Raw genomic sequence first — 25,210 nt, 5'->3', positions numbered from 1 at the left:
GTGCAGTTTGACTGGCTTCCATCTCCATTACTCTCTAAAATAAACTGTAAATCCATGGTTTTACAGTACTTTACATTGTATATACCCTGTTTAGTTATTGGACAGACATCTTACCTGGATTTATTGATACCAGTTCTTTTACAGTTTCGCCGTTTCTCTCTGAAGGCACACTGTGCCCCACTTGGGTCGGTTTTCAGTTGAAACTGCAATCAACTGTGTAACATTAGTTACATTTTCTAACCAATATCAATAATTTTCTTTATATTTCAATCTGGTTACTGCAGAAATGTTTCGAATGTGTTTTTAACCGTTTTGAGAACACTGTGTAAGCATTTGAGAAAACATGTGCTATGAATATATTGTTTCGTAGTTGGTTGAGTTTGAATGAGAAAAGAGTTCATGGATTTTGGGGAATGTATTCATTGAATGCATTTGGTGTGAAAGCAATGAGAAATGATTCACAGTTTGGTTCGCATCCCCTCGCATTTTGCTGACTGTTTGAAGAGTTTTGTTACTGTAAATTCTGTATTGTTCGATGATTGTATGCAATCGGGAAAAACTGTTTTAAAGAATCAAAATCAGTATGTTCTGTTTCAGAATTCCCCCTATAGATTTTGAACTTTGCATGAAATAATTGGCCTTAAATTGTGTCTAAAGTGTATGCTGAATTGTATAGAAAATACATGGATATTATCCTTGTTCATTTCATGGGTGGGATTTACACTAATTCACCAACAGCTGAATTTTAGCCCAAGAAGATGAGAGGTGTCTTTAGACAGTTGCATGGGTTATAGTCATAGAAATAAATCATTCTTCTTCTAGTCATAGAAATACATCGTTATTTTTCTTATATTCGACCTGGGCTAAAGATTTTCACCTAATTCTCAGGCTATATTTTCTAAAGGTCTGTTTACCTTGAACCAGCCCTGTGTCTCGAGTTCTTCTTTGTGACTCTCTAAGCTTAAAAGGTTGTTTCAAAAATCATGTACACAATGGCAAATCCTTGGCTCAAACAACATGGTCTACTACCATCAACTGATATCTCTCAGTTATGCAAAAAGAAAAACAATTATAGTCACAGTTTTATACAACCCCTAACATCCTTTTGTTCAATTTGTAGTCACATTTTCAAAACTCTAAATACAACAAGCACAATATCTGTCGGTTGTGGAGCATACCAATACAGTTTTTGCCAATAGCATTTTCTACGCGACAGCAAGGTGTCAAATTATGCTTTACAAAAAGATTTAACAAAACAGTTATGTTTACATTGTTTACAATGTGTGTGTACTGTATGTTGTGTGTACTGTATGTCTGTGTTTGTCTGTGTGTGGGTGTGTTTGTGTGTGCATTTGTGTGCGTAATTCATTTCAATCACCAGACATTAGTCCAGAATTTAAGTTATGCTCCGATAGCATGGATGTAAGTCATAAATCATGTCTTCTTCTGGTCGGTTTATGAGTCTTCTTCATCTTGTACACCCAACGAGGGACATCTTGTGCACCCAGGGACATCCATCTGTATATCCAATACTTCTCGCTATGTGTAGACATCTACGCAGACAAGCAGTCCAAGAAATTACTATTTATGAGGCGAAGACACTCATTTGACTGTCTTACAGATGGCTCGGAAATGCATGCTGATTAAAATAGCATGAGAAGGTTATTTATAAAATAAGCAAGATTATTTATAAACTAAAATGTAGGTTATTAATTAAATATAATGTAGCCAATTGAAAAAAATAAAAAAAATAATGATATTTATTAAAAAAAAGAAGAAAAAAAAGGTTATTTATAAAATCTAGAAGAGGAGGAATGATTTATCGTTCAGTATTGTGGGTATGTGGGTGTGTGACTTTTTAAGTAAATGTGTGTGTTTTTGAATGTGTGTGTGTGTTAAAGGGGGTGACTGAATGGGTGACTGAATGTCCACAGAAGCTACTGGAAGTAAAACATGTTAAATTTACCAGTGTTTAGGGTTAGAGTTTAGATTAAAGTTAGTATTATCTAACCTGACCTTTATACCTATACTAGCACTAATGCCTAAACCTATTTGGAAGCTTAGCTCAGCTGACTTTTGACAAGTCTTGAAATACAGTCCAATAGTAATTTAAACAGTTTGTATGCCTTAGGCTAACTTCTGAGCCCTCAATTTTGTTGGTCCAATTGTAGTCTGCTGCGGGAGTTGGTCTCTAAACCACGGAGTGAATGGCCCAGTGTATAGCTGTGTACTGTACAGCTTCACCACTACAAAGACTTGGGCTGGAGGCTCCTCTTCAGAACTGTCAGAGCTGATGGGCCATTTACACTTCTATGGTGTGTTATATTCTATAGGGCTGTGTTGACGGAAGCCATCGGAACTAATTGTAGGGAAGCAGTAGGATGACTTCTAGAATCTTGTTGACAGGAGCATTCTTTGGGCCTGTGGCTGTTGGGAGCCTTCATTCTAATCATAAACCATGTTATGTTAGCTCATGTCCTTTGATGTTAATGTCATGATTCAATTATGAGACAGGTCCAGACTTTATCTTTGAATGATAAAGAAATGCATGCATTGTGTAAAGACTAACTGTTTGGATGAAGCAGAGACATGGGCCAAGAAACTGGCAGACCCACAAATAAAGTCTGTCTCACAAACACACACGCCCACCCACACACACAAACACAACCACACGCGCACACTTATAACCAACCTGAAAGAACAAATGGTGTGCATGATGAACTCTGACTGGAGCTATCAAAATGAGGCCCCTATTCTCACATTTAATAAAATCCCTGAGATTAATGTTAATCAGATTGCGGAATAAGAAAGCTCCCTACAGACAATATCAAATTACCGCCCTCTCATAGATGTTTCACATTATAACATTCGTCACAACATTCCCTCAGACACTGCTTTCATTGAACGCTCAGAGCTAAACGTACGGCACACATTCATGCTAATGCTCTGTGTGTGTGGCTTTGCCCGTGAGGTGTGTGTAATTGTGGCTGTCTGTGTAGTGTGTTTTTGTGTGTGTATAATACGTGTATGAGTGTAGTGGGGAGTGTGTGTGTGTGTGCATAGTGTGCATGTGTGTGTGGATGTAGCATGTTTTTGGCGTTTCCAAGGTACTGCCTTTCTACCGTGGTGTCAAGAAAAACCCACAGTAAGCCCGGTAACCATGGTAACCCTATAATCCCACATAAATATGATATCCTTATTATGGCCAAATCACTAAAACACCTGGCCCTAATTATAACAAAACCAACAAAACACCTGGCCCTAGTGATGACAAAACCAACAAAACATCTGGTCCTAGTGATGACAAAACCAACAAAACACCTGGTCCTAGTGATGACAAAACCAACAAAACACCTGGTCCTAGTGATGACAAAACCAACAAAACACCTGGTCCAAGTGATGGCAAAACCAACAAAACATCTGGTCCAAGTGATGGCAAAACCAACAAAACATCTGGTCCAAGTGATGGCAAAACCAACAAAACACCTGGTCCTAGTGATGACAAAACCAACAAAACATCTGGTCCAAGTGATGGCAAAACCAACAAAACATCTGGTCCAAGTGATGGCAAAATCAACAAAACATCTGGTCCAAGTGATAACAAAACCAACAAAACACCTGGTCCTAGTGATGACAAAACCAACAAAACACCTGGCCCTAGTGATGACAAAACCAACAAAACACCTGGTCCAAGTGATGACAAAACCAACAAAACATCTGGTCCAAGTGATGGCAAAACCAACAAAACATCTGGTCCAAGTGATGGCAAAACCAACAAAATATCTGGCCCAAGTGATGGCAAAACCAACAAAACACCTGGTCCTAGTGATGACAAAACCAACAAAACACCTGGTCCTAGTGATGGCAAAACCAACAAAACACCTGGTCCAAGTGATGGCAAAACCAACAAAACATCTGGTCCAAGTGATGACAAAACCAACAAAACACCTGGTCCTAGTGATGACAAAACCAACAAAACACCTGGTCCTAGTGATGGCAAAACCAACAAAACATCTGGTCCAAGTGATGACAAAACTAACAAAACATCTGGTCCAAGTGATGGCAAAAACAACAAAACACCTGGTCCTAGTGATGACAAAACCAACAAAACACCTGGTCCTAGTGATGACAAAACCAACAAAACACCTGGTCCTAGTGATGACAAAACCAACAAAACACCTGTTCCTAGTGATGGCAAAACCAACAAAACATCTGGTCCAAGTGATGGCAAAACCAACAAAACACCTGGTCCTAGTGATGACAAAACCAACAAAACACCTGGTCCTAGTGATGGCAAAACCAACAAAACATCTGGTCCAAGTGATGACAAAACTAACAAAACACCAACACACCTAGTCCTAGTCATAGTAAAACAATCAAGTTACCTGGTCCTAGTCATGGGGAATCATAAAACTCACCTGGTCCTAGTCATGGTGAAACAATCAAGTCACTTGGTCTTAGTCATGGTTTGACCACCAAAAAAACCTGCTCCTAGTCATAGTGAAACAATCAAGTCACCTGGTAGTAGTCATGGTTAAATAATCAAGTAACCTGGTCCTACCATGATGAAACTACTAAGAAAATGATTCTTCCCAAAACTACAACTTATTTTGCAAAGAAAGGCAGTTTTTCAAATGTACATCATGTTCTATTCTTTTGGTAACCACGCAATGAAGGACATTCTGGGGTCAATGCAGAGCCATTATAGGTTTATGCTCCAGATGTCCAATGATAATGAACATAGTATCAATCCTAAATTAAGTTAATACTTCAGTTATAATGGCCTCAAATCGAATCTAATGTTATCTTTACACTTTCCCATCTCAGCCTGGAGTCAAAATTCAATGCACTTTTCCAAAATTGTTCCCTTTAGTGAAATAGTGCATATCAGTTTGGAATCCAGCTACTCAAGCCTCACTTTGCTTTAATGCCTGTGGTCAGTTTGGGTCAATGACACTTCCCTGTGAAAACATTCTGCTAGGAGCAGTTGAGTTGGTAATTTCACCATCTGTTCCAATGGGGAGAGTGATATCCCTAGGTAGCACTATTCATACTGTCCTTTATCTAATTAATTTGTCTTTGAACTTTGAAATCCTCTTGCAACTTCATGAAAGAGTGATAATGTCGCAGGTGGATGTAAAAGTGAAAGAAGTTACTAGACCTAACTTTCACTTTTTAGTTATTAGTCCCTAAATGTTCTTTTGAGAAATATATCTTATAGTATCTAGTTTCAGGATGTTCTGTTGTTTACTTATTTGATTGTGAGTTTGAAGCAATTCTGGCCTGGGGATACAGTGTGCCTTATGTAGTCCATCCAGTGTGAGTAGTTAAAGGCCAATGACACTGTTGACCAAACCATAACTTGATCATCTCTGTAATTTCAGTACATTGTTCTGACTTTCAACCTGATTATTATAGACTCCTAAACAAACAGGCCTTTGAGAGAAGGCAAAGTGCACATTGTGTTCAGGTGGAAATCGAGCTGCACTTCCAAATATCCTGCCGCATTAGAGACACATATCACAGAGGATTTTGAAAGCAAATCAAACACTGATTAACTCCAAAAATAAATAAATGTTAAATAAATTAACATTTATTAGACAAAATACTCTAATTTGCAGTCAACGAAGAAAGATTTGTTACAAAAACGGCAACCAATGGAGAACAAATATAAAATTAATACAGTTATTAATACAGTTATATATTTACTTCAGCTATTTAGTAATTTTGACACAGTACAAGCCTAATAATATAACATTTGAAGTGCCTTTATCCTTTTGGAAAATTATTTGTGTGTCATTTCAGTTTTGTTTTTCATTTTTGTCTCAACATTTGTCCTTTCTAATATCATTCTCATTTTCCACTACTTTTGTCAACTCCAACACATGTTTTCCATGCTAATCAAGCCTTTGATATTGAACTGAAATTTCAAGAGGGGGAAAGAGTGAGGGATGGGAACATGAGAGAGGGAGAGAAAACCAGAGAAAGAAGTAGAGATACTGGGGGGGTTTGTAAATCAGTGTTGCGGATAGGGAAGGTAAAGATCAAAAGACAGATGCAATACCAGGACTAAGCTACATTGGGACTTGTTTACGATACACACATACATGCACCACCAACATCGCTCTCCCATTACCAATTACCAAATAGACTCAAGCAGAAAATGCAAATACCGTAAATCTTCCTTTCATGTGCAGGAGAGACAACATTGCTCTTCTTTCAATGGGAATCTTAATCCCAAATGCTTTGGTTAAGAAACGACCTGTGAACAAACAGCCTTGCGATGCGATGCCTCCGTCTATAGGTCGTTTCTCTTTCTAACAGCATAATAAATACTACAAAGCCGTAGTGTCCTTACATGTTGGAGTTAAAAAAACATTACAAATGATGACTCATCATCCAGCTGTTTTCTTTGGATCTCATATCAAACAAGTTCAACAGATGTGCTGTTCCCAACGTGCCGGTAGACATGTTGATTATGAACAGCCTCTGACACATCTGTCTCCTGTCCATTTTGGGTGTGTGATCCACTGTATCTGAGCACCTGATGACCCGAAAAAAAGAATGAAGCCTGAAGAATAGGTCCCCACAAGGTTATTTGGTAGGGGTCCAGTATGGAAAATTTGATTTCTGGGTTAGGTTTAAAAAAAAGTACAATTGGTTATAGTTTTAGAATTGGGGTTACTTTTAGGTTAATACATTAATGGTTAGGTTTGTGGTTGGGGATGTAAGGTGCATGTATTCAAACCTCTTTACAGTTCTCATGTGAACCTGAATGAATACACTAAAAAAAAAAAAATCACAACCGCTACATAAGTGCTAGTTGTTCAATTCCTCTTGAATAAATCTGATTGAGCTAATCAAACAATATTAAGCTGTTCTGTTTGTATGTTATTATTCTTGGAGTCAAAATTATAATATTTGGAGTTTTTCCAACGATTTTGTGAGCCACACTTGAGGAAGAAAAGCTAGTTCTACAATGGAGAGTGGTGTTATTGATAAAACAACTGCATTAAATTCTCCAGTTTGGCAGAATTTTGCCAATAAGCTAGACTACAACAGTAACTGACAGTTGTTGCTCAAACATAAATTTTATGTTGACACAACTTGACGGAATTAGACTATGCAGCTGCTAACATCAGAAACATTGACACTAGTGGTGTGCATTTTGCGATTTATTCAATGTTTTTCAACAACTCCTTTAACTGACTTGAGTGATGAGGCTTTTCATAGTGATTCCTGGTGTTATGTCTCTGTCTCAGATGTAATGTCTCAGGTGTACTATAATGTCTCTGGTGTAATTTCTCTGGTGTAAAGTCTCTGGTGTAATGTATTTGGTGTAATATCTCTGGCGTAATATGTCTGGTGTAAAATATCTGGTGTAATATCTCTGGTGTAATGTGTCTGGTGTAATGTGTCTGGTGTAATGTCTCTGGTGTAATATCTCTGGTGTAATGTCTCTGGTGTAATGTCTCTTCTCTAATGTCACTGGTTTAATATCTCTGCCTGTGATGTAATGTCTCAGTTGTAATGTCTCTCTCTCTCTGGTTCAGTGTCTCTGGTGTTATGTCTCTGGTTTAGTGGTTTTTCCAATCTGTACGCTAAATAGCACATAAACACATTCACAATCATACGTACACACACATTCTGTTTCCCTCTGATTTCTTTGCTCTGCCATTTTCTAGATTGTGTTACCGTGGTGATGGCAGCTAAGCCTGTATTATGCTCTCTCGTGGGCAGCCGAAAATTGCCCCGTGGAGTTGAACACACACACAGTCTCTCTTCACACGGACACACACGTAAATATGGACAAATACAGAAAACACACACAAAACGCTTCCACATCCCTGCTGCATTTTTATCTGAAGTAGGTGTTTTGGCTGGGCTGTAATTGTAAGGCATGGGTCAGCAGGGGAATATTTATGAGTGTGTGTTGGAATGTGAAAGCATACATTTCTTTGTCAGTGCTAGGAGAATAGTGTTGATCTCTTTCTTTTGAAGTAAACCCAAAGATCAACCCAAACTTGCTGTCCTTCTGGAACAACCTTACCACACTGTCCTCCTGGTACCTGGAACAGCCTTACCACACTGTCCTCCTGGTACCTGGAACAGTCTTACCCCACTGTCCTACTGGTACCTGGAACAGCCTTACCCCACTGTCCTCTTGGTACCTGGAACAGCCTTACCCCACTGTTATCCTGGTACCTAGTACAACCGTATCAAACTGTCCTCCTGGTACCTGGAACAGCCTTACCACACTGTCCTCCTGGTACCTGGAACAGTCTTACCCCACTGTCCTACTGGTACCTGGAACAGCCTTACCCCACTGTCCTCTTGGTACCTGGAACAGCCTTACCCCACTGTTATCCTGGTACCTAGTACAACCGTATCAAACTGTCCTTCTGGTACCTGGAACAGCCTTACCCCACTGTCCTTCTGGTACCTGGAACAGCCTAACCCCACTGTCCTCCTGGTACCTGGAACAGCCTTACCCCACTGTCCTCCTGGTACCTGGAACTGCCTTACCTCACTGCACTCTTGGCACCTGAAACAGCCTTATTGAACTGTCCTCCTGGTACCTGGAACAGCCTTACCCTACTGTCCTCCTGGTACCTGGAACAGCCTAACTTAACCTTCATCCAAAACTCCTCATCCAAAAACCCATTACCCTAAATATTACCAATTGCCTGAATTGTAACTTTCACCTTAAGGCTAACTCCTATGCCTAAAACAGTTTTTCTCACCAAATAATGTTTCTACCACATCAAATTCCTTGTTTTACAAATTGTAGTGTAGATTTTTTCATACAGACAGACACACACAAACCTGCTGTGGAGTCAGACATGCAGAGGCCACTTCCAGCAGATAGATTGGCTGGATATTTAAACATTAGTTAAGAGTTAATCAGTATTATGCCGGTCTGGTTCACATTGACTTTGGATGTGTGTCAAGTTCATAAAAAATACTCTTGTCCACTACCCGTCCATTATCCATCCACCACCCATCACCTACCGGTCCACTACCACCCACCTCCTGTGAACTACCCATCCACTACCTGTCAACTATTTATCCACTACCCATCAGCTACCAGTCCCCGACACATCCACTACCATTCCATGACACATCCAGTAACCATCCACAACACATCCACTAACCATTCAATACACATTCACTACCAGTCCACGACACATCCACTATCCTTCCACGACACATCCACTAACAATTCACTACACATCCACTACCCATCCATGACACATCTACCACCCATCCATGAAACATCCACCACCCATCCACGACACATCCATGACACATCCAACATCCATCCACGACACTTCCATTACACATTCACTACTCAACCACTACCTGTATACTACCCTTCCACTACCCACTTAATACCCCTCCACTACCTGTTAACTACTCATCCACTACTTATCTAATACCCATCCACTACCCATCTGCTACCCATCCACTATCCGTCTACCATATCCATCCAGGCAGCCGGAACTAAACAGTATTAACATTTAGACTAATGTGATGTGTTGTGAGTTGTGAGTAACATTCACTGAATCCATTTTGCGTCTTTCTGTACTGTACCCTACGAGAGATCATTTGCATTCTGCTCCTTTGTAAGTCTGTTTGTGGTGTGTAACATGCTACACCACAATGAAGGGCTATCAGGATTGTAAAATGCATTGAGGTTGGTTTTCCTTTGGCAATGTTGTCTGAGCAAAAGCATCTGATAAATAAGTAAAATATGGAAATGTTACATGTTTTAAGGCAGGGCTAAAGGAGGTGTGCAGTGCAGAAAAGATAACAGAGGTAGAAAAGGATTGAAAAAGTGCTAGGAGGAGAGCAGGGGGAGCAGGATGGACAGAGGACAATGTCAGGGGCAGAGATGAAGGACTGGTGCCCTGCAGATTACTGTCCCCTGCTCCCGGCACACTGAACCATACATCACAAAGTTCCCCAAAGTTCCATCAGTCTCCCTGAATGACCACCGGCCGGTCATCAGTCCCACAGTTTGAAGGTCCGTGTTAGAAGTTTCTGCAGGCGGCTAACATCTAAATATGATTCAAGCAGCTGTTTATTATATAGAATACTGGTACATTTCAATGGAACACTATTACAATTACATAGAACACCATTACATTTCAATAGAACATTATTACATTTACATGGAACACAGTTACATTTCAATTGAACACTGTTACATTTACATAGAACACCATTACATTTCAATAGAACATTATTACATTTACATGGAACACAGTTACATTTCAATTGAACACTATTGCATTTACATAGAACACCATTACATTTCAATAGAACATTATTACATTTAAATAGAACACTGTTACATTTCAATTGAACACTATTACATTTACATAGAACACTGTCACATTTCAATTGAACACTATTACATTTACATAGAACACCATTACATTTCAATATAACATTATTACATTTACGTAGAACACTGTCACATTTCAATTGAACACTATTACATTTACATAGAACACCAAGACATTTCAATAGAGCATTATTACATTTACATAGAACACTGTCACATTTCAATTGAACACTATTACATTTACATAGAACACTGTTACATTTCAATACAATATTATTACATTTACATAGAACACTGTTGCTGACCTAAACATAAACCTTACCTTAACCATTCTGAATTAATAACTAAATCTAACCCTTAAACCTCAAAACCAAGTCCAAAACCTAACCTGAATCATTCGTGTCCCGAGGCCATGCATATTTTCCCTTAAGCATACAGAGTTATACAGTCTTTTGGTTTCACTTTCATAGACCTCATCACCTTTATTAAGTCACCCGCAGACATGTTTCTCGCCATGAACACATGTAACATGCAGGCCTTTGACCTTGATACGGGAGAAGACCCTGACACCAAACATATGGTCCTTGTTCCCTAAAAAATAAAAACCTTGTCACATTAGACATTCAGTTTGTCAGAACATTCTCTCAAACAGGTTTTTGCCATTGCTCCGTTCAGGAACCCATTAGTTTGGTCACTGACTGTTCTCTGCCATCCCTGCGTCAGGTGGGATGCCGGAGCAGCGGCCGTTCGCCACCCAGTTCGTGTGCAGCGTGGTGGCGTCTCACGTCAGCCAGCAGCCCTCCACCAGCCTCAGCTTCATATGGATCGCCCCGCCGGCCGGCACCGGCTGTGTCCACTTCCTGTAAGTACCCAGACAACCATTGGTGTGTGTGTATGTGTGTGTGTGTGTGTGTACGTGTGTGTGAGTGTGGGGGGTGTGTGTGTTTGTTTCATCAATCACGTGATCTTGTACAGAGCCTCTGCCTGCCTTAAGTCCCCTGTCTCTCTCTCCCTTTCGTTCTCTTTCACTCTCTCTCTCTCCCTTTCTCTCACTCTCTCTCCCTCTCTCTCCCTTTCTCTCCCTTTCTCACCCTCTCTCTCCCTCTCTCTCCCTGTCTCTCCCTGTCTATGTGTGTCTCTGTCGGTCTCTACCAAAACCTTTCTGTCTCTTTCCTGTCACCAAACCCCCTCCCCCGTCTTCTCCCTCTACCTCATCTCCAAGGCCTTCCTAAGCAGTATTATTTACAGTGTGTCTCTCAGTTTGTTAAATTGTCATGGACATACACATACCCACCAGCCTCATCTGCCTCCATGTCAGACCTCCCGTTCTGCGCTGTCAGACTGAGGAATCAGAGGCCCGGGACCTAAGCTGAGTCCTGGGACATGACTTCACAGGGCTCTCCTGCTGCCTTTCCTTGCCTCGGCACACTGGGATGCTGGTTAAGACAGGAGCTGTGATCTGGGACAGAGTGTGAAATAGGGATGGGTGTGTGGCTACCATTGTGTGTGTGTGTGTGTGTGTGTCAGTCTGTATTTCGCTGGAGTGTGACTGTGTGACTGATAAGGTCACTCCTCTGGGCTCCGGGCCCCTATTGTGACACACTGAGGGCCTCCTGCCAGCACGCGTGTCATATCCACCACTGGCATGTTGCTCTACACACACACACACACACACACAAACACACACATTATTTATTGGCAGATATGAAGCAAGTGGATGGGTTGAAGCACCATCTATGTGGCAGCACTATATCTTCATGTCTGTCTTTCTGTCTGTCTGTCTTACCTTCATTTATCATTGTCAGGACGTCTCAGAGTGTAACTTTCCTGTTGCATTTCTGTGACTTGGCAGTTTATTGAAATATCTCCCTTCCTCTACTCCTACAGCCCTCTCCTGCAGCAGCTGCTGATTGCATTTTGACTGATTATTGTTATAAGGCTGTAAATCACCAATGCAGGGAGAGAACTGAGAGAGGGTTGAACTAGTATGAGAGAATACCTAGAGAGAGAGAGAGAGAGAGGGGAAGGCAGAGAGAGAGGGGAAGGCAGAGAGAGAAAGAAAAAGGCAGAGAGAGAAAGAGGAAGGCAGAGAGAAGCAGAAAGGTGTATGAGTCAACTTTTTCAGGTCTCAGGTGGTGGGACCATGGATGGAGGAAGGGAGGGTCAGGGAGGGAGGGGCAGGGAGGGAGTGGGGAGGGCCATGGAGGGAGGAAGGGAGGGAGGGGCAGGGAGGGAGTGGGGAGGGCCATGGAGGGAGGAAGGGAGGGGCAGGGAGGGAGTGGGGAGGGCCATGGAGGGAGGAAGGGAGGGTCAGGGAGGGAGTGAGTGGGGAGGGTCAGGCGGGGACTACAGGGAGGGTTTCTCTGTCTTGGTCTCTCTCTATTTTGCTCCATCTCTGACACTTGCTCTCTTTCTCCCTTTATGAAGAATGCCTCGTCCCAAATACACACGCATCCTATATAGAACACAAGCAAGCATCTGCTGGACTAGAGATTGCATAAATTATTGCATGTGTTTCTCACTAAAGTGCTCCCTGGGGGAGAGGGGAGTGTGTGTGATAGCTTGTTTTGTGTGTGTGTGTGGGGTGGGGGGGGGGGTGCAGGCCTTTGTGGATGTTTCTTTTATGCTACCTGCAATTTGTCACAGACCTGACACACACAGACAGACGGACAAACAAAGAAGGGGACAAACAGACTGACAGACATACTTAACTATGTAAAGGGGGACACCAGAGCTGACTGTCCTGAAAACATCCTAATTACACTTTATCCCAATCATAAAGCCTCATTCACCAATACCAATAGGTCTTTTCTTAAATTTGTTCTTGAGAAAGGTCCTATGAAATATCTACATGATGTGTTCTTAGACCGCAGAATTGCTCACACCTTTGTTCTTATAATGATGAATTCCATTGTCCACGTAAATTGAAAGCATGTGCAAGTTGTTCCTAATTAGCATAGGTAAACGCCCCGCCTATCCCAATAAAAGAGCATGAGACTGCAGGGCCATGTGCACACAGAAATCACACTCAGAAATTCAAAAGAAAAGTTGAGCGAGGTCAAGAATGCCGAAACCAAAATCTAAAGACGGTGGCGCACCGGACTGCAAACGCAAAAAAACTTCAGTAGTTCTGAAGTGGAGGTACTGCTGCAGGAAGTGAACAGCAAATAAGCTGTCATATTCAGTAGAGTCAGTAGTGGATATAAATAACAACAAAAATATGCATGGGATGCTATTACAGGTTCAGTGAACGCTGTATCTGGAGAAGGAGGTGGAAAAAATGGTTCGATCTCAAATCTGAGGCTAAAATATATATTGCCAAACAGAAGATTAAAGTAAATTATTATAAAATTATATTAGAAACTGTGAAATATTATTGTAATTTCAATCCCATATATTATAAAACCATAGAACTGAAGAAAACGAAATAACTAATTATTTGGCACAAACATGTCAGCATTTTAATATGCCTATGTGTGTTCTTGAGTGTCTGTAGGTTCTGTTCTTACCTAAGTCCAAGTCCCTAATAAGAAAACATTGGTGAATGTCGGAATATTAGTGGGGAAAAAAATATTCTTAAGAATGGTTGGTGAATGTGGCCCACGCCCTTTTCAAAATGGACACAGGAAAAACATCCCATTAGTATTTTATTTCTGATTTAACCACAGTTTGGGGATATGTTCGTCCCCATAATAGAGTTAGGTTCGAAAGAGACACACACAGACAGTCGTTTGTCTGGTTAGTGTTAATTGGAAAGGAATGGATTCCAGTCTATAATTTGACTGTGATATGCTGATGATGTTGCTGCCATCTGTTCAGTGCAGTTTGGAACAGGGCTTGGTAGCTTTCAGGAGGAGCAAACCGAGGTTGTTCACTGCAGTCTGGAACAGGGCGTGGTAGCTTTCAGGAGGAGAAGACAGAGGTTGTTCACTGCAATCTGGGACAGTTTACCAATATGTGTGATGATGCATGGGACAATTCATAGTTTAGCAGAAGTGTTAGTATTTATAGTAGTATAATAACATTAAAACCTCTTAAAACATATTAGCTGAAAATGTCCCACAGCCGGGACACCTAACTTTTAAGTGAGTCTGCAAAGTGTTGTAAATATATATATTTTTATAGGCATATTATATATGTGCAGAAAGCTTAGAATCTCATTAATCTAACTGCAGTACACAATTTAAAGTAGCTATTACGGTAACTAACTCCAATGCAAGTGTTTGAGTATAGTCAACATCCACAAAAATGGCACCAGGGTAGCTAGTTTGGTGTCTGATTTTAAATTGTGTACTTGCAATGAGCCGTCTTCTTCTAATTTCTTATCTTGATGGTCCCAGAGATATAGCCAAGCATTGTTTTGTTTGATAAAATCTGTTTTTATAATCGAAAACGATTCATGTTCTCCACAGCGTTGTACAGAAAAATCCAACTAGGGGGCATAACTATTCATGATATTTAAACCTTACTAGGTTTTAACACGGCAATAATTGGTATTTCTGAAAAGAAGAGAGTCTCTAGCATTTAACCAGATAGTTTATCCTTCTGCGTTGCTTATATGCTTCGCACCACGTAAACAAAGACATGCAGTCTGGCACCGGCTACGCGCAAGCGCATGTCTTTGGTAGCATGTAACTCCCGCAAATGACGACCAATGGATTTTACAATTGTTTAACGATCACCGTCAGACAAATCTTCAACCAAACTTCACTATTGCACAAGACGCATAGCTGTCGGTGCTCACAAAGCTATACTTGGCATTTAAAGTTTAAATGGCTACTCCTAAGTGGAAAAGCAACAGAGGAGACCAATTTGGACTAGATTTTTGGAAGAAATTATGGACTGTGAGTCAAGCAACTTGGTGAGTACAATGAGATAGATTACCCAAGACATACAATATATTACCATTAGCATATTAGGCTATGTTAGGCTATTTTATGGTATGTTAGGCTATGTCATATAGTTTCTGAGCATTTACTGCCAATTGGGTCACGTCATTATAGTAGATTTCAGTTCATAATGTCCTTATATGTAACCAATTGTTTATGTGATTTGGCTATGACATATTGTGTGCTGTTTCTTATGGCCTATTAATCCCCATATTTCTCCCTGATTACCCAATTGTGATTCAGGAGGTCCCTCTGGCTCTTGACCCCCACCCCACTGTGACGCCATCATCTGGCTGGCCATTTCAGAGCTTTCCAAGAAGTCAATAAGTCTCCCCCTTCTTTCTCCTATTCCCTTCTACTCTTTTCCTTTCTACTCCTGCCAACCGTTTGCTTACTATCTATGTGTGTAAGGAAGCACAGATACCACATATGATGCAAACACCACATATGTTAGATCATTGGATCCGCCTCCTTGTCGCGCCTCCTGTTAGTACCTTTATGAAGGGAAGCAAATGTTCCATCATGTATAACATTCCTGGGAGTGTGTAACCCTTATATTAATCACTTTTGCACTGTTGTATGTTCTGTGTAGGTATGAATTTGAAAATTCATAATGTGTCCAAAGTATCCAATTTGGCACATAGTGGCCAATTTGGCACAAAGTGGCCAATCTGTAAAGGACACTTTGGCCTTGCTTTACAAATGAGTAAGTAGATCACAGAATTGTATATCAAATGCCCATGAAACTGTACCCAGATCCTGCTGACATCTAGTGGATCAAGTGGAAAGTTCCTCCAGGTTCATAATAGGAGCAGCAGTGATAGTATTAGCAGTGGTAGGAGGAGATGTAGTAGTAGAGTAGTAGTAGTGGTAGTGGTAATAATCGTAGTAGGAGCAGCAGTGATAGTATTAGCAGTGGTAGGAGGAGCAGTAGTAGTGGTAGTATTAGTAGAAGTAGCAATAGTAGCATTAGTTGTAGTGGTGGTGGTATACTGTGGTAAAATTAGTAGTTTGACTTACAGTATATTAATAGTGATTGAAATAGTAGTGTATTATTAGTAGTACTTAGTAAGGGCAATATAATACCCAGTTACTATGATACTAATTCATGTTGTAAATGTTTAATTATATTAATCGTTTTGATTCTGTATTTATTTATAGCGGTGTGAATATGTATATAGATCGCCCCCATGCAATTGGAAATTACTTCCTTCCAATAGCATACAAACTAGACCTCCTTAAGAACAGCTCAACCTAACTGACCTAATATGTTGCTGCACTAATGACCTCTCAGTGTGTTTATCATATCTCCCGTAGGTTGTCATAAGTCAGAGGTCAGTGTGACAGACAGGTGACCTATTTGACCTCCTGTCCTGTTGCCTTGACTATTGATTTTCTATTGCTGGTTAAACCAATCAGTCAGGTCTCCCTGTGGTCATGAAGTTTAACATAAAATCTTTAAATTGTTACTTGATGAGGTTCCTCTCCCCATTATTAATACACAATTGATGTCAGGTCAAGTTCGATGTTGCCCTTTTGGTAACGTATCAGGTCCCACTCTGAGAATGTGAGAAATGATTTTAGTCCTTGTTAAACCGAAGAAAAATAAGCAGGTCCTCTGGACTGGACACCTTTTCTCTCCTTTATCTCAATTCGGTAAGTATCGCCCTAAGACAGACATGAAAACATCAACCATGTTTACATGACAAGTCAACATTCTACACCAACCATGTTTACATGACAAGTCAACATTCTACACCAACCTTGTTTACATGACAAGTCAACATTCTACACCAACCATGTTTACATGACAATTCAACATTCTACACCAACCATGTTTACATGACAAGTCAACATTCTACACCAACCATGTTTACATGACAAGTCAACATTCTACACCAGCCATGTTTACATGACAATCCAACATTCTACACCAACCTTAGCTAACTATTAAATGGACACTCACCTAAATAATCACTAAATGTGATTATTAAGTCGTGGGCTGGTAAATGTGATGGGTGTTTTAGAATCTGGGTTGTGCAGGCAGAGTGGAGTCCAAACCATCCATCTTCTTCCGCTTCATCCGGGGCCGGGTCGCGGGGGCAGCAGTCTAAGCAGAGATGCCCAGACTTCCCTCCAAACCAAGAGGACAAATTCAATACATGTGTTAAGATTGAGTACAAAGTGGCAGAATTCCCCCAGCCGCTAAACTGATCCAAAATTGAAAAATTCAGACGACAGAGGGATGCTAACTTCTCATAGACCTGGTATGAAGAAAAAGCAAAGCTTGGCTGTGAGGCTGCCCAAATGTGAGTAGTTAATATTCTGAATTCAGATTCATTCAATTCCATTTAACAGCAGGTAGACAGTGTGACCTACAGTGGATAAAATCAGACCTTTAGAATCGTGTCTCCCAGTTCAGCTGTGGAAGATTGTTAACTCCTTTAGAGTTGCCATGGGCCTCATGGTGGCCACCCTGACTAGCGCCCATCAAGCTGGGAGGATATTCAGTTTTAGAGGATGGCCTGTTCTAGTCCAGGTGATATTCAATTCCTTGGAAGTGCTCTTTTATTCCGATTTGTGCTTTTGAAGAACCTTATTCTGTATTTGCGTTGAATGTTCCTTCGTCTTCATGGCGTAGAAATGGTACTAGCCAACTGTGGGACCTCCCAGAGACAGGTTTATATATTCTTGAGTAATTTTTTTGTCAGATTCGACACATTGTTTACTGTTGCAACATCTATCAGGTTTCCTGATTATTCCAGTGTATTCCCAGATTCCATCTCTGTTGCAGTGTAGACTCACAAGATCGATCACATTCAGCCTGTAATTCTCTTTTTCTAACCTTCGTGTTTTGCCAAACCTCAAACTGGTCACATAGGGCCTCACATACAGTAGTGTTCAAATGAATGATATTTTCTAAGTTAATGGACATCTGTATTGGTGCCAAAATGTAATCAACTATAGAATCGCCCTCTTCTGTTTCTTAAATGTAATCTTTTTACAATGGCAAGCTGTTTTGGTTCGTAGTGATTAGCTTCCCTAAGCTCTTGGCGCCGTCAACAGTGGCCTGTAGGCTTTGAACCCAATGACTGTTAGGTGGACAATGACCTTTCACCGTCCTGCTAATCATTTGCAAGCATTGCCTGTTTCAGGTTTTGCAGGAAAGATTCTAAATCTTCTGATCACTCTTCGTATTCAGAAAATGCATTATTTTGACACATTGCCATGCTGCTGATTAGTTTTCTGCAGTACGCTCGGCTACCTTCTTTGGCAGATAAATCGTAGGTGCGTTAACTTCAGAAGACACCTGCTAGCTACTCTCTTCCTTGAAGCCATCCTTCCCCAGGAGGACATGTTCCCACTAGTTCTTATTTCTCCAGAAAGGCAGATCCTGACCCCAACCTCAAACCCCGATCCCTAAACCCCTCACGGCCACCATAAATAGTCTACCTCACCCTAACTAGACATAAGACAAGATCAAATACCCTAAGCAATAGGCTAACACATACACAGTCTGTTCATGTCTTACAGCACAGCTGCTGCCACCAGGAATCAATATCAATCCTGGATGACATAGGACAGTGAGATTAAAAAGTAAGAAGATCGGTTAACAATAATTTAGCTGACGATATAAAATGAAATGGCTCTACGCTGTCTTGGGAGAGACTGAAGTGATCGCCTCCCATCTGCCTGAAAAGACCATGTGTGATGGTGCCACAGTGTTGGGTATAGTAACTGGTATATCTGATGTCCTTTGTATTTAGCAAAAATTTTTTGAGAAGATTAGATTAGATTCAACTTTGTTTTTAAACTGTCATTGAACAGTACAAGTACAGTACAACGAAATCCAGTTAGCATCTAACCAGAAGTGCAAATAGAAGAGGTCAGAAGATTTATTAAGTATACAAGTATTAAGTATAGTGTATGCTGTAAGTGGGTAAGTGGATTGTATGGAGGTGCAATGAAGGCAAATACAGTGCAAGTGACAATTCCAAATGAGCAATAAAGGCAAATGGGGGAGGGCAGAACATTGACAAATGTACAAGTATTAAGTGTACACCGATTAGCTATGACATTATGAGCACTGACAGGTGAAGTGAATAACACGGATAATCTTGTTACCGTGGCACCTGTCAGTGGGTGGGATATATTAGGCAGCAAGTGAACATTCTGTCCTCAAAGTTGATGTGTTAGAAGCCGGACAAATGGGCTAGCGTCAGGATCTGAGTGACTGTGACAAGGGCCAAATTGTGATGGCTAGATGACTCGGTCAGAAAAGAGTTATGCTGGTACTGATAGAAAGGTGTCAGAACACACAATGCATCACAGTTTTTTGCATATGGGGCTGCGTAGCCGCAGACCAGTCAGGGTGCCCATGCTGACACCCAGAGGCGTCACTAGGATCACAATACAATCGGGGCTTAGCCCACCCACCCGCCCCGTCTGTGACAGGTTTGAGGAACACAACAATGACTTCAAGGTTTTGACTTGAAGATTCCCCAGATCTCAATCCATTCGAGCGTCCATGGGATATGCTGGACATTCAGATCCAATTCAAAGAGGCTCCACCTTGCAATTTACAGGACTTAAAGGATCTGCTGCTAATGTCTTGGTGCCAGATACCACAGCACACCTTCCGAGGTCTAGTGGAGTTCATGCCCCGACGGGTCAGGGCTGTTTTGGCAGCAAAAGGGGGACATACACAATATTAAGTAGGTGGTCATAATGTTATGTCTGATCGGTGTATGTTTGTGCAAGTGAGAATGAATCGTTGTGCAATGAGGCAAATGCAAGTACAAATGGCAGTTCTGATTGTGCAATCGAGCAAGGTAACATGCCACACGCCATGTAGGAAGTGTTGTGGTGATCACATGCTAGAAAGATAACATGCTACAGGTCATGTAGGAAGTGATTTGGTGATCACATGGCAGAAAGATAACATGCTACAGGTCATGTAGGAAGTGATTTGGTGATAACATGGCAGAAAGGTTACATTAACAAAAAGTTTAAATGCCTGCCTCCTTGACTGCAATGCTTCCTGTGTTCTTCTGGGGTTTCGTTTTCGGTTGGTACGTATATTTAGCTGGGATGGTAACAAAACCCTGAATGGAGTAACATGTACCAGTATTGTACTGTATGTATAGTGAATGAGAAGCCATGCTGGTACCTTCCTTGCCAGGGGATGTCTGAACCATGCCTTTTTTAAGTGAGCATATCTATTAGTTATTTTTTATTGATTATTTTCAGTGTCTAAAAGTTACCTTTTTCCTTTCTCTCTCTCTCTCTCTCTCTTTCACTCTCTCTCTCTCTCTCTCTCTCTCATTCTCTTTATCGACATCATCCTTTCGTTTTCTCTGTATCCTTACAATCTCTTTCTCTCCATCTCTCTCACTCCCTTACTTTTCTCTTCCATCCGTCTTCCTTCAACTCTAAATTAAATCTCACTGAGGGACATTTTCAAATGCACATTTTCCCCTCTCCACGTTAATACCACTCCTCATGAAAGAGACACAAAAGAAGAGGTGGAAAGAACAAGGAAACTTCTAAGGATCAACAAATCCATTGCTCTTATTGCTAGTAAATCCCAGCAATTATCATTGTAGATAATGGGCTTTTTAGTTTCCTCCACTCACCGCAGTCATTTAGTCTTCCTAATTTTCACTTAGCTGTAAGCCAAGGTCAATGACAGTGTGTGTCTCTGTGTGTGCGTTCTGTGTGTCCATGCCAGTGTGTTCATTTGTGTGTGTGTGTCTCCTGCAGTTTTCCTGACCCTGTACTAACAAGGAAGTAATTTGCAAAACAACTCCCAATTCCCCCCTCTGGGCAGCATCATTAGAAATCCATGTTCTCCAAGAGCTTTTCCAATTAATTAATTTGGGAGCAGTGGGTCTGGGTTGTAATGAGGTTCCAAACTGAGACACATGCCCACACTTGCTTGCTATTTGCTATTGAACAGCAATAGGCATTTCTATTGGACGGCAGAATGGCTGTAAGCTGTACAGTAGGCTGTGCAGTAGGTGTACTTATCGCAGGAGTCCCTCTAACTGTACAACTGATTATTTACAAACCCATTGTGCTACAGTATCAGGGGTTCTCACTGTTTTTGCTAGCTGTGGTGTCGAAATTGCCGGGGGGGGGGGGGGGGGTGTTAGGGAGGGGATGCTGCTCCCTCAAGGTAGCTGTTTGACCCCGTGTGTTGAGTAAACAGGGTTGACCTCTCTCTCCTGAACGGAGAAGCTGTCTTCATTGGGCTATGGGAATTCTATGGGGGGAGATCTTTTTTTCTGTGACAATTTTCGTATTTATTTCTGGTCAAATGTTGGATCTTCCTGTTTTGATTAATTGAATACATCTCTCTCTCCTCCACCCTTCTCTGATTACATTAAGCCACAACCACAGCTGGTCCTCAACATGGAAGATCAATCAGATTTAGTCTGTGTATGCGATATATTTGGCACCCTTTTTCCTGTAAACTGTACTGCTTTAGACCCTATTCCCTACATACTGTATTACTTTAGACCCTACATGTGTTAAGGTAGTATTTATGTTTATTTACATATGTGTTAAGGAATTATTTATGTTAATCTACATATGTGTTGAATTATTATTTATCTTTATCTACCTATGTATTAACGTAGTATTTAGATTTATCTACATATGTGTTAAGGTACTAAAGACAAGAAAATTATATTTATAAGGGTGGTTAATTCTTATAACTTGATACAATGTGTGTTGCTTGGGATTTCCACAGGCTAGATGGAGTGTTACACACACAGGCCCACATACAGACACACACACACATACACACACACAGACACACACATATACAGGCCAACACACTCGCCCCCACACACACAGGCCACACACACAGGCCCACACACACTCAAAGGCCCACACACACACATGCAGGCCCACACACTCACATTCACAAATACATGGGCCCACACACAAACACACACACACACACACACACACACACACACAAGAACACACACCCACACAAACACACGCGCACACACACGCACAGGCCTGCACATGTGCACACACCCTCACCCACACACACACACAGCACACACCGGAACACACACACATCCATACATGCAGAGAGACAGGCTGTCAGTCTTGTTTGTCCCTGTGGGTCCTAGACTGTGTAATTACCAGAGATGTCTCTCTTGTTTGATTACATGTTGCTGTCGGCAATAAGAACCCCTCTGGAATGTATTTGACAGCTGTGTGTGTGTGTGTGTGTGTGTGTGTGTGTGTGTGTGTGTGTGTGTGTGTGGGTTCGTCTAATGGTCCTTCTTGTTTGACAGCTAATACACAGGGGGATCAGAAAGACTCCTCTGTTTTTCTCCTTCCAACAACCCATCCACGTTCTCTCTCCTCCTTCCAACTATCCATCCACGTTCTCTTTCCTCCTTCCAACAACCCATCCACGTTCTCTCTCCTCCTTCCAACTACCCATCCACGTTCTCTCTCCTCCTTCCAACTACCCATCCACGTTCTCTCTCCTCCTTCCAACTACCCATCCACGTTCTCTCTCCTCCTTCCAACTACCCATCCACGTTCTCTCTCCTCCTTCCAACTACCCATCCATGTTCTCTCTCCTCCTTCCAACTACCCATCCACGTTCTCCCTCCTCCTTCCAACTACCCATCCACGTTCTCTCTCCTCCCATCTTCCTCTCTTCCCTCCCCCCTCAATATTCTCCCTGTACCACTTATCAATTCTGGGTGTGTTTGCATGGGTGTGTATGTCTCTGTCTGCGTATATGACTGTGTTGGTGTGTGCGTGTGTGTCTGTGTGTGTCTGTGTGTGTGGGTTTATCAGTGTGTGTCTCTGTGTGTGTATATGACTGTGTAGGTGTGTGTGTGGGTGGGTGTATGTGTGTGTATCGGTGTGTGTATATTACTGTGTCTGTGCGTGGGTGGGTGTGTGTGTGTGTGTGTGCGTCTATCAGGGAGTGTATATGACTGTGTCTGTGTGTGGGTGGGTGTGCGTGTGTGTATATGACTGTGTCTGTGTGTGGGTGGGTATGTGTGTGCGTGTGTGTGTGTGTAACGGTGTGTGTATATTACTGTGTCTGTGTGTGGGTGGGTGTTTGTGTGTGTGCGTGTATCGGGGTGTGTATTGGTGTGTGCGTCTCCCCCCTGTAATGAGAGACACACTGAGGTTCCAGTGGAATGGAACGGCAGGACAGGCATGTATGCTGCGCTGCACTGATCAGACACTGTTCTGTGTGCTTCCTGGCTCAGAGGCCGTGTGTCTCTCCTGTCTGCTGGTTTGGAAGCACTTCTTTGCATTCGTTTTTTTGAATTTTTTTACTAATAGTCAAACTCATTTGTCTTTTTCAGTGATTGAATGTGAACAAAACAAAATGGCTTTGACAGAGGAGAAACGATATACACTGAATATTAGAAGAATGTAAACAGAATGTATACAGAATATAAACCTAATGTAAACAGAATATTAACTGAATATTAACAGGATGCAAACAGAACATTAACTAAATGTAAACAGAATATTAAAAAATACTTGTTTACCATTGCACATTTTGTTATTTTGTTCTTCATTGTATTCACATGATCACAAGTGTGATCTTGCAATTCTTATGCCTGTAAAAATGTATATAGAATACAAACAGTATGTAAGGCATCGCAAAATTCAACATAGTGTGTATGTGTGTGCATGCGTACATGTGTGTGCGTGCGTGCGTGCATGTGTGTGTGTGTGTGTGTGTGGTTATGACCAAATTGCTCTGATGAGGTCAGCGGCTTCTGTTCAGTTGCAGTTACCAGTGAAACCGGAGGCACAGAGCAGGATTGTAGCTTTTTAGTAAATATTTTAGAGCTTTGTTTCGACACCACCACCCACTGAGGACCACCCCCTGTATGTCATACTCACACACACACACAATTACTGTTTAATCACATTTAAAATCTGAATATGATTAAGGGTTTGTTCTTTCTCCATCATAACCACAGCAAAATGTTTTCATTATTCATGAATGACGGGTGGTTTTCATTATTAATGAGAGGAGATGAGCGGTGTAAATGCCTCTTGTCTGTGGTGAGAGGAGGGGAAGTGTGAGTGTGTCATGGAGAAGGAGGAGTAAAGTTGTGATAAAGAAGGATGAGGGATTGATGAAGGGATGGCATGACGGACTGACGTAGAAGGATTAATGATAGAGGGATGACGTGGGGATAGTTCTCTCTATTCTCTGTGATTTTCTTCCTTAATTGACAGTTCAAACAGAAAGATCAGAATGACTCCCCTATCCTCCCCTTTCCTCTTCTCCCCTCACTGTATCTCCTCTTCTGCCCTCCCCTCCTTTCTCCTCAACCCTCCTCTCTCTCCTCGACCCCCCCCCCTGTTCTCCTGGTGCTGTGCTGTTGATGTGTAGTGATGGTGACAGGGTGTGTCTCCACAGAGGCCTGCTACATCAGTAGTATCTACAGAACAGCGGTTCGGTGTTGTGTCTAATGTCCTACTAAGTACAAAGTAGGACATTGACGTTGTTGTCAGTTGAATGTTCGGTCGTTTGTGTCAGAACCAGCGTGGCGATGTTGTTGATAATGTACCAGGGAGCACTCTTTAGGGATGTGAATGCGAACGGCCTGCCCTGATGAGGTCACGCAAATAAATAGAGGTCACGCAAATAACCACGATCAACAACCCACACATCCTTGAAGGGAAATGGCCGACCCAGAAATACACCATCACTGGGATGTAGGTGACTTCCTGTCTCAATTTTCTTGAGGCAGGTTATTCACCTTTATTTATGCAGAGAAATCAACCAAGACCAAGTTCTCTTTTACAGCTGTGCCCTATAATCCAAGAAAAACAAGACACACCATATAGAAATAAATAGTATTTATTAAATAGATAACGAAAATCACAATTGACAATAAAATATAATTTATAAGATATTTAAAATGTCTTATAGGAACCAAACATTTAAGTTAAG

At 41.4% G+C, this 25,210-nt stretch overlaps 1 protein-coding gene across 1 annotated transcript in view; it reads left to right on the top strand.

Annotated features, from left to right (window-relative positions):
* The window catches only part of reln (reelin), a 150,246-nt gene that overhangs the window by 54,392 nt on the left and 70,644 nt on the right, over positions 1–25,210 (top strand). Inside the window, exon 3 of the mRNA XM_029115018.2 lies at positions 11,075–11,213. Within this exon, the coding sequence (XP_028970851.1) occupies positions 11,075–11,213 (139 nt within the window). The remainder of the gene's footprint in view (positions 1–11,074; positions 11,214–25,210) is intronic.

Source organism: Esox lucius, chromosome 19 (assembly GCF_011004845.1).
Source record: "Esox lucius isolate fEsoLuc1 chromosome 19, fEsoLuc1.pri, whole genome shotgun sequence".
NCBI lineage: Eukaryota > Metazoa > Chordata > Actinopteri > Esociformes > Esocidae > Esox > Esox lucius.
The sequence above is the reverse complement of the archived record's forward strand: the minus strand, read 5'-3'. Positions and strand labels throughout refer to the sequence as shown.